The 11142-nt window shown below is 45.1% G+C and overlaps 1 protein-coding gene across 1 annotated transcript in view; it reads left to right on the top strand.

The window, feature by feature from the left end:
• The first annotated feature begins 2977 nt into the window (after nt 1–2977).
• The window catches only part of LOC141121544 (uncharacterized), an 88328-nt gene continuing 80163 nt past the window's right edge, over nt 2978–11142 (top strand). The window contains exons 1-5 of the mRNA XM_073611168.1: nt 2978–3100; nt 8962–9085; nt 9202–9299; nt 9389–9586; nt 9680–9875. Of these exons, the coding sequence (XP_073467269.1) occupies nt 2993–3100; nt 8962–9085; nt 9202–9299; nt 9389–9586; nt 9680–9875 (724 nt within the window). The 5' untranslated portion in view covers nt 2978–2992. The remainder of the gene's footprint in view (nt 3101–8961; nt 9086–9201; nt 9300–9388; nt 9587–9679; nt 9876–11142) is intronic.

The raw sequence follows: 11142 nt of genomic DNA, 5'->3' as shown, positions 1-11142 counted from the left end.
TTATCCGGAAGGAAAAGTTCAAAATGGAATCCTTACCCACACTTCAACAGTCAGTACATCTGGGAGACTGGATGATTTCAATCGATCTAAAGGATGCTTACTTTCACGTGCCGGTGGCAACTGATTTCCAACAATTGCTCCGCTTTGCGGTAGGCAATCAGCATCTGCAGTTCACGTGTCTACCTTTCGGTCTAATGACGTCACCTCGGGTCTTCTCCAAGGTCCTATTATCTGTTGTAGCTCTGCTTCGCATCAAAGGGGTTTGTCTCCACCACTATCTAGACGACCTACTTCTCCTAGCTCAAAACAAAGATCAACTTTTAAAGCACAAGAGCTTAGTCATTTCCACCCTGCAAGAATTTGGGTGGCTTCTGAATGTAGAGAAGAGCCATCTAGAGCCAACACAATCCCTTGTGTTTCTAGAGGCTCACTTCAACACAATGGAAGGCACCATCTCCCTTCCAGAGGAGAAGATTGGAGTGATTTGAGACAGAATACACGCAGCCCTTGCGTCATCTCACCTCTCCGCTCTCCAATGCCTGAAAGTAATTGGCACAATGACAGCCACCATTCCTATAGTGAAGTGGGCCCAATGGCATACACGGCCCTTCCAAAAAGGGTTCCTTCAACAATGGGATCCTTCCAGCCAAATCCAGCGAATAAACCTTACTCCAACCATGAGAACGTCTCTCCTTTGGTGGCTTCAAAGGAAAAATCTGCGCAATCATTCCATTCAAATCTGCGCAATCATTCCCATCTCATGGGTCACAATAACATTGGATGCCAGCAATTGGGGATGGGGCGCTCACTGCCTTTCAGAAGTGGCTCAGGGCAGATGGAATTCCCCTTCTCCGGGGATTGTCTCCAACATACTGGAGCTGAGGGCCGCCTTTCAGGCACTCCTGTCATTTCGCCATTTAATAGTGAATTCATCTGTAATGATAAGGTTGGACAATACAACCGTGGTGGCTTACATAAAGAAGCAAGGTGGAACTCGCAGCTGGTCTCTGATACAGGAAGTAGAGCCAATAATGTGCTGGGCTCAGAAGAATTTGTCCAACATCTCTGCAGTTTACATTCCGGGGATTCAGAATGTACAGGCGGACTTCCTCTCGCGGGTTCAAATGGACAACAACGACTGGTCTCTCCACAGAGAGGTGTTCGAGTTGCTTCTGACCCTGGAGTACTTCCAGAGGTCAATCTGTTTGCTTCCCCATGCAATCACAAAATGCCCAGATATTATTCGAGATTCAGAGACCCTCAGGCATATGGAATAGATGCTCAGATCAGTGGAGGTTTCAGAAGGCTTATGCCTTCCCTCCGATACCGGTGATTCTTCAATTTCTCCGGAGGCTCAGAACAGAGAAGGTGGAAATCATTGCAGTGATTCCTTTCTGGCCCAACATCCTCAGCTATCAAGTCCCAGTTCCCCTACCTCTCAGGCCGGATCTACAGTCTCAAGGCACGACGTTACACGCGTGTCCATCCTGCCTACACCTCAGGGTGTGGTTCTTGAGGGGGGAAGGCTCAAAGCTCTAGGTTGTCCTGAAGAAGCTATTCCAACTCTTCTCAGTGCCAGAAAGGGATGTACTAATAGGGTATATGAGCGTATATGGTCTAGATTCACTGATCGTATGTCTTCCAGGTCGAATCCTTGTAACTCTCCAGCAGTACAAGACATACTGAGTTTTCTTCAATCAGGACTTGACCTGTCCTTAGCAGTCAGCTCACTAAGAGTTCAAGTTTCAGCCATCTCGGCCTTCACAGGAGTCTCATGGGCAAGTCATGCATTGGTTCGTCAGTTCTTTAAAGGAGCTATCAGGCTTAGCCCTCAAAGACCTAGGTTCCCCAAATGGGACCTCCCTATTGTCTTGGATTTTCTCTCCAATCTCGGATCAGATCCTGACAAACCTCTTTCTACGAGAGACCTCACGCTCAAGACCACTTTCTTAGTAGCTGTGACTTCGGCCAAAAGAGTGTCAGAAATTTGAAATTTAGGTTCAGAAGAGCCTTTTCTGACCTTTTTTCCAGACAGAGCAGTGTTGATTCCCATGTTAGGGTCAAACCCTAAAGTGACCTCAGTCTTTCATGAAAACCAAGAGATTGTACTTCCTACTTTTAAAACAACGGATAATCAGGATGTTCATTCACTTGACGTAGGCCACACTCTAAAACAATACCTGGAGGTCACGGCTCCGTTCAGACAAACAGAATTTATTTTCGTCCTTCTCCATGATAAAAACAAGGGAATGCGAGCTTCAGTCAGATCAATTTCTTCTTGGATTGTGCAGACCATTCAGAGGGCATACAAGGCAAAGGGCTTGGCTCCTCCAGAGGCAGTGACGGCTCATTTGACCTGCAGTATCTCGACCACTTGGGCAGCTTCTCGGCATGTCGCACCTGAAATCATTTGTAGAGCGGCTTCTTGGTCTTCTATTAACACATTTGTCTCTCGCTACTGTGTTGAGCCTGCTGCTCTGTCATCCATTAATTTTGGTTTACAAGTATTGTTGGTTGACAATGTTAAATAAAATTTGGTTTCTTTGCTCAAACATTTTTGCCCACCCGGGTGTGTTTGGCGAGTTATTTCCCACACGTATGCTGCCATGGAGCCTGTCAGGAAAATGGAAAATTTATATCAAATACTTACCGAAATTTTCCTTTCCTGATAGGCTCCATGGCAGCAGGAGTCCCTCCCAAATGTCTGGAGTAGGCTAGTTACGGAACATGGATAGCAGCCTAGAGCAAAGATTTATGGGAGAGGGGTCCTATTGGGTAGTTATGGAGGCGGGGCCTACCCACACGTATGCTGCCATGGAGCCTATCAGGAAAGGAAAATTACGGTAGGTATTTGATATAAATTTTCTGTTTTATTGCCAGGAGTCTGTTTACCCCTCTGATTATCACAACACTATGAGACGTTTCTTGAGGCTGCAGTTCTGCTGAGCTCCACAAGGTGGTGATGTCACTTCTACCCAGAAAGGAAGCCTCTATGGAATACAGACAGGAAGTGATGTCAGGTACAGACAGGAAGTTCTGGGTGAGAGGTGAGTTGGGAGGAAGTAGAGAGGAGACATTGCTGGAAGTGGCAGCAGAGGAGGTAATAAGATCTTATTTTCTATTTACACCCAGTAACCCCCCCCCCTGTCATGTCCGTCCTCTTCCTCCATAGTCACTGTGATGTCTTTTATCTCCAGCAGATGATGATACACACATATATAGTTGGGAAACCTAGATTAACCCCTTCAAGGGCAGAACATTTCCCCACTTACAGGGCCGGAACATTCTCTTTATGTTAGAGATGTGTCACCTTCTCAGTGGAGATGAGATGAACATTCCTGGGTTCAGTTCCAGTGTTGTTCAGTGAACTTCAAAGAAGTACAGATGGCAACCCCAAACCCTATCGAAATCAATGGGAGCCAAATCTGTTAAGTTAAAATGCCCATGGACTGTGCTAATAGGCGAGGGGGTGTCAAAACATAGCAGGGGGAGGAGGGGAGCACTGCCCTGGGGATCATGTACCAACGCAAAAAGATTTTTAAAAAGAGAAGTATGTTTTTTTTATTTTAGATTCATACTTACCTCGGTGGATGGAGCATCAGACCGATACTGCAGCTGTGCCCCCGCTGTCTCTGCACTGAGAACCGAGCCACCGAACATCGCCGATGCCTTGGTTCTCACTCCTCCCCGAGCAGAGCGATGCTGACTGTCAGTCACCATCTCTCCTGCTCTCCTCCTCCAAGCTCACCGGAGCGATGAGCTGTGGAGGGGCGAGGAGCGGCTCGCTGAGACTGCCACCAATCAAGGCAGCTGGAGGATCCAGACTTGGGAGGTCGGGATGGGGCGCTGCCTGGACTGATGGGACTTCAGACCGCTGTCCGCTGAAAACGGGTCACAGGAGTTTAAAACGAATTGCACTCCTGTGACCCAGAGGAGAAGCCCAGCCTAAAAAGCTCAGGCTGGACTAGGGTTGACACCTCATCCCTTTAAACCCAAACACATAATAATTACACAGGTTCTGTGGCTGATTAAGGTGGTAATTAAACTCACTTGTTGCCTTGTCTGCATTAAATTAGCCTCAGAACCTGTGTAATTCATATGTGTTTGGGTTTAAAGGGATGAGGTGGGAACTCAAGGCTGGATTTCTCCTTTTTAAAGAATTCCATACGGCCAGGAGCAGTAAAAAATGTTTTTAATGCTTAAGTGAAACATTAAACAAAATCCAATTCCTTTAACCACTTCAGCCCCGGAAGATTTGGCTGCTCAATGACCAGGCCATTTTTTTTGAGATTTAACTGACAATTGCGCGGTCGTGCGACGTTGTACCCAAACAAAATTGACGTCCTTTTTTTCCCCACAAATAGACCTTTCTTTTGGTGGTATTTGATCACCTCTGCAATTTTTATTTTTGCACTATAAACAAAAGAAGAGAGACAATTTTGAAAAAAACACAATATCTTTTACTTTTTGCTATAATAAATATCCCACATTTTTTCCAAAAAAACTCAGTTTAGGCCAATATATTCTTTACATATTTTTGGTAAAAAAAAATCTCAATAAGAGTGCAAAAGTTATAGCGTCTGCAAAATAGGGGATAGACTTATGCCATTTTTATTATTATTTTTATTTTTACTAGTAATGGCAGCGATCTGCGATTTTTTTTATCGGGACTGCGATATTGGACACTTTTGACACATTTTTGGTGGTATTTGATCATCTCTGCGTTTTTTTTTTTGTTTTTTTTTGCGCTATAAACAAAAAAAGAGCGACAATTTTGAAAAAAAAAACCACAATATTTTGTACTTTTTGCTATAATAATTATCCCCATTTTTTTTTTTTTTAAAAAAGCACATTTTTTCTCAGTTTAGGTCGATATGTATTCTTCTACATATTTTTGGTAATAAAAAAACGCAATAAGCGTATATTGATTGGTTTGCGCAAAAGTTATAGCGTCTACAAAATAGGGGATGGATTTATGGCATTTTTATTATTATTTTAGTACTAGTAATGGCGGCGATCTGCGATTTTTATCGGGACTGCGACGTTATGGCGGACACATTGGACATTTTTGACACATTTTTGTGACCATTGTCATTTATACAGTGATCAGTGCTATAAATGCACTGATTACTGTATAAATGTCACTGGCAGGGAAGGGGTTAACACTAGGGGGCAATCAAGGGGTTAACTGTGTCCCCTGACTGTGTTCTAACTGTAGGGGGAGGGGACAGACTAGAGGAAGTGACTGATCGTGATTCCTAGCTATTAGGAAATCACGATCTCTCTCTCCTAACAGAACAGGGATTTGTGTGTTTACACACACACGTCCCTATTCTGCCTCTCGTGCCCACGATCGCTTGTGGCCGGCGGTCATCGTGACCGTCGGCCACGAGTATCGGCACCCCCGCAGTGCAGCGGGCACGCGCCTGCTATCCCGCTTAAAGGAGATGACGTACAGCTACGACGGCTCACGGGATCGTGCCGACCTGCCGCAGTATAATGACGGTGGCTGGTCGGCAAGCGGTTAAAGAATTCCATTTGGCTAGGAGCAGTAAAAATAGTTTTTAAAGCTTAAGACTCCTTTCACACTGAAAATAGCGCCTGCAAACCGACCCGAAACAGCCGCTGTGTCTCCAGTGTGAAAGCCCCGAGGGGGCTTTCCTGCTAGCAGCACCATTACTTCACCGCTCCTGCCCATTGCAATCAATGGGGCAGCGCGGCAATACCGCCGGCGCGCTTTGAGGTGGTTTTTAACCCTTTCTCAGCCGCTAGCGGCCAAATACCGCCGCTAAAACGACTATTATTAGCGGCGCTTTACCCCCGACCCGCCTCCCGCCCCAATGTGAAAGGGGCCTAAGTGAAACATTAAACAAAGTCCAATTCCTTTAAATAACATACCTGAGGGGGGGGGGTGGCGTCCTAATCCTGCTTGTGGAGGGACATCTCCGTGATGTACAGAAGGTGCTGCAGCAGCGCTGACATTTACAAAGGAAAAACTGAATGAAATTGTGGAACAGATGACATTTCATTGCTGGCTTCTTTGTTTTGAAGAAAAATAAAAACCGTACAAAGACACCTCCAAGGGTTTGCTATCTATTTTGGGAACCTTTGTAGGGGTGTGGGTGCTGTTTTTTTGGACAAATCGGACAACTAACTGACACTTTTTTGGGGACCAGTGACACTAAGACAGTGATCAGTGCTAAAAATATGCACTGTCACTGAACTAATGACACTGGCATGGAAGGGGTTAACATCAGAGGCGATCAAAGGGTTTAAATGTATTCCCAATCCTAACGAGTGCTTACTAACTGTGGGGGAGGTGCTTTTACTACTGGAAGACAGAGATCGGTGTTCCTGCTTCACAGAAACACAGGATCCATGTCCTCTGTACTCACTGAATGACGGTTTGCCTTGTTTACATAGGCAGACTGTCATTCTCTCAGAGTAACTTCCGATCGGCAGGTCCCGGCGAACATCAGGTCCACAGTAAAATCACAGCGGGAGCAAGCCGCTGGCGGTGCGCGCTCGTGCTTAAGCCCCTTAAGTGCAGAATCGCATATATATACGTGATTCTGCACAGAGCGGCCATCTTGTAGCAGCAAATCTGCTGTGGTGCGGTCGCTAAGCAGTTGATAATAAGGGGGCCCCTAGATAAGCCCCCAAGGTACAAAAAAAGACCTGGCACACACGACTGATCCCAACGGTGCTCAAAGCCGAATGACAACACCCTGAGCTCTCATTGGCTAGATAAGGGAAGAGGTGGAGATGGTGGTGACATCATTAACCACATATGGCCATATCTGGTCAATTTGGACCAAACCATCTGCTCATCCCTACCTCTCACCTTAGCAGTCTCTTATAACATGCAATTGTTTAGAACAAATGAGAAAATAAAAAATGTAGTAGATAATACCAAACAATGAAACTGTATAAAATCATTATAGTTTATTGTACAAAAAATTCCATAAAACATCATAAAACGTTGTTAGGCTGACAGAAAATGCCTAATCCTCATCGTATTAATATATATGAACACTCTGTATTCCACATGACCACATGAATGGCAACAGATCTTGTATATTACAGAACAACAGCCATGTGGAGGGCCCAATGCATTTCAGTGAGGTCTTCTTCAGGGGTAGAGGGACAGATAGATATAGAGGATGCAAAGTTTAAGTGTGGTCAGCCACGTCTAATTAAAGCAGTCCATATGTTATGGGTCTCTCTGCCGAGCGCTACCCCCCCGGCCACAAAGAACGGGGATACATGCAAGGAATGCCTAGAGTATACGCTGAAGCATATAATGGTAACTCCCAGTTTTAGTAAAGCGCAATACTGGAAGCTACCAATCATACTACTCGAGCATATAATTGGCGGACAATTTAGTCCCATCTGTGGGAAACAGTAGCAATGTGACGCATTGTGTGTGCCATTTCAAATGGTAGGTGTGGCCAAATTTCTCTGGGAGGGCCTTAAAGAGGAATTCTAAAAAAACAGGAGCAGCAGGGTTCAGGTGTGCATCACACACAGGGTGCAGGGTTCAATAGTGCACTATGCGCAGGGTTTAGGAGTACAGTATACACAGGGTGCAGGGTTCAGGAGTGTATTACGCACAGGGTGCAGGGTTCAGGAGTGTATTACGCATAGGTGCAGGGTTCAGGAGTGTATTATCCACAGGATGCAGGGTTCAGGAGTGTATTATGCACAGGGTGCAGGGTTCAGGAGTGTATTACACACAGGGTGCAGGGTTCAAGAGTATATTATGCACAGGGTGCAGGGTTCAGGAGTGTATTAAGCACAGGGTTCAGGAGTGTATTACGCACAGGTTGCAGGGTTCAGGAGTGCATTATGCACAGGGTGCAGGGTTCATGGGTTGGAGAACATACAGAGTGAAGGGTTCAGGAGTGTACTACACACAGGGTGCAGGGTTCAGAAGTGCATTACACACACAGGGTGCAGGGTTCAGGAGTGTACTACACACAGGGTGCTGGGTTCAGAAGTGCATTACACACACAGGGTGCAGGGTTCAGGAGTTCGGGTAATGCACACCAAGTGTGGCATGCTAATCTATTTAATAACCAAAGGTGGTTGTATACAACTCCTAGGGTTTTTTCCCATCTAGGTCCTTCAAAGTGTTTCAAAGAACCTGAGGTAGTGGGACATTTGGGGACCCACAAAACCTGTCAAAAAACTGACATCTTTCCTGCCATCGCCATCTAGAATCTTATAGATTACTTGGTTTTAATACAACTAAGGATATGATTGGTATATGGTGGGGTGGGAAGGTCAATGATACACTGTGAATCGAATTTCTCTTTTATTGTGGAATACGGTATATTGCTTGACTAGATCATGTTGTATTTTTAATGTTTTATATGGATTTGAAAACATTTATGGAATTTTAACAGCGGTGTACGTATAATTTGTCACATTTAGGGTTCATTTACACTTGCTTCGACTTACTAACACATATTAAAGCGCCTACCGTTGCAACATGCGTTTTTGATGTAATTTTGATGCTTCGATGATGCTTCAGTGGTGCTTTTTTGAAGCTTTAATGCAGCTTGGCAGATGCCCTATGTGTGTGTGTTGATATCTCATAGCTGCAATTTCTCCAAAACAAAGCTAAGCTAAAGCCTCTCAAAAACTTTAGGTACTGTACTTCAAACAAGCTTTGCCATAGACCTCTATGGAGGCTTTGAAGCACCACTAAAGTGGCATGGGGTATAATTTTTGAAGCGAAGCCAAGGCAAAGCAAATGCATGGTGTACACATGACTGTAAGCTAACCATTTTATTTAATGACAGGAGCTTTGACTGGCTTCAAAGCATGTCTGAAGCCATGTTTTGAAGCAAGTGTAAACGAGCACTTAGAGTCCCATATATGGTGGATTTTTTGTTTATTATCCAGTAACAGACAAGGGATGTGTCTGGATGGTGACTGTATCATTGTGTGTGTCAGGTTCCTATAAGGTGTCAGGATGTCACTGTCTATTTCTCCATGGAGGAGTGGGAGTATTTAGAAGGACACAAGGATCTCTACAAGGACGTCATGATGGACAATCAGCCGCCCCTCACATCACCAGGTAAGAGGAGATTTTATTGTAAAGGAGAGAGCAGTACGGAGGGTCCACCTAGATCCCCCATCATCTGATAAACACATAGAAACAATGTATTCAGTCAGTGTGTGTGTTTCCTACAGATGGATCCAGTAATGGGAACCCACCAAAGAGATGTCCCTGTCCTCTGTATTCCTGGGATTCCACACAGGAAGGTCACACCATCCCTCACCATCATCAGGTAGATGAGGAACAATCACTGATAATATCATTAGGATCTGTACATTATCTGCATTGTTACCATCAATGTCATTTTTATTATATATTCAGAGTGGAAACCTGAGAGATTATAAAATTGAGGTTAAAGAAGCGATAAAAGAGGAGGATGATGAGGATGGGGTGATGGAGGAGTCAGAGTCTCTAAAAGGACACAAAGATCTGTACCAGGACACCATGGTGGAGTCATCCAGCTACAGAAACTCACCAGAGAGATGTCCCCATCCTCTGTATTCCTGGGATTCCACACAGGTAGATCACACCATTCCTCACCATCATCAGGTAGATGAATGACAATTATTGGTACAGCATGTTTGTTACAATGAATGTTTATTATATATTCAGGGTGGAAACCTCGGGGATTATAATATTGTTGTTAAAGAAGAGTATAAAGAGGAGGATGAGGAGTATGGAGTGATCACCGTGAAAGTTGAGGGTGAAGTAGAAGAGACGTATGTGAGGGATGATCAGCAATATACGGAGGAGGCTGGAATGATGAGGACATTCAAAGAGGAGGACACTCCTACAGAGATCAGCACAGGTGAGTCATAATATATTCTTCTGTTATCTCTGTTCTGTTACTGCACACTGATTGGTCCAGAGTAAGGAGGGAGATTAGTGATATCAGCCAATAATAAGTTGATAATTGTCACCTCCCTGTATTGACACCTGTCCTGCATATTAGATCTTTTCTGGAAAAGGGTCCTGTGCTACTTTGGTGTGATTCATTTTTTGCCGCATTTTTAAGGTTCTTAAGGAACTGCACCAGCCAGTCTCACAGTCTCATTGGTTGTTAAGGAGCCGGAACTTGCTGTCACAAGACACTGGTCACCGCCCACACCCATAACTGGCCTTCACAGTAAGGAGCACATGGAGGGCATATACATACAAGAAAAAGACAATTCCATAGCTCAACTCACCAACCAGTCTGCTGACCAACCAAATTTACCTGTCTAACCGTATGTTAAAAGCAGGGGTTTAGTTAGCACACATTTGCAAACGCATGTGAAAGCTGCAAGGCCTCGTCAAGGCACCCTGTATTACTTGCAGTCCTAACACTAAATTTATAAGTGTCTCCACAGTGGAAGCACATGCATTGAATGGATAGGTGTGAGACAGGTGAGCCAGGAGGCCGCCCTAGCCCCCTTAAAGGGACAGGACACACACTGGACACCCAGCAATAGCAGCAGAGGCGTCCAGTGTGTCCCCGACCCAAATATACAAACGGTAACAAGACACTGGTCACCGCCCACACCCATAACTGGCCTTCACAGTAAGGAGCACATGGAGGGCATATACATACAAGAAAAAGACAATTCCATAGCTCAACTCACCAACCAGTCTGCTGACCAACCAAATTTACCTGTCTAACCGTATGTTAAAAGCAGGGGTTTAGTTAGCACACATTTGGAACTTGCTGTCGTCTTAACAACCGATGACTTATTCCTGCTGTCAGCCGAGAATTCTCAGCCAACAGCAGGAATATAAATAAAGCACAGAAAAATAAAGCATAGGGGGTCACCCTACAATCTATACCAGGCCCTTCCGGTCTGGTATTCATTTTAGGGGAGACCCCAGGCAAAAAAAGGTGGCGTGCCCCCCCCCCCCCCCCCAAATCCATAACAGGCTTTCATCCGAGCATGGAGCCTAGAAGGCCAGGAAAGGCAGGGACAGGTGTGAGGCCACCTTCCTCTTGCACCATTCCAGGCCACATGCCCTCAACATGGGTGGGAGGGCACTTTGCCATGTTAAAAAGGAAAAGAGCCTCTTCCCTATAACACTGGCCCAGTGGTTGTGTGTGTGTGTGG

The sequence above is a fragment of the Aquarana catesbeiana genome, unplaced genomic scaffold (assembly GCF_042186555.1).
Source record: "Aquarana catesbeiana isolate 2022-GZ unplaced genomic scaffold, ASM4218655v1 unanchor225, whole genome shotgun sequence".
NCBI classification, from domain to species: domain Eukaryota; kingdom Metazoa; phylum Chordata; class Amphibia; order Anura; family Ranidae; genus Aquarana; species Aquarana catesbeiana.
This window is presented reverse-complemented; position numbering and strand designations above follow the sequence as displayed.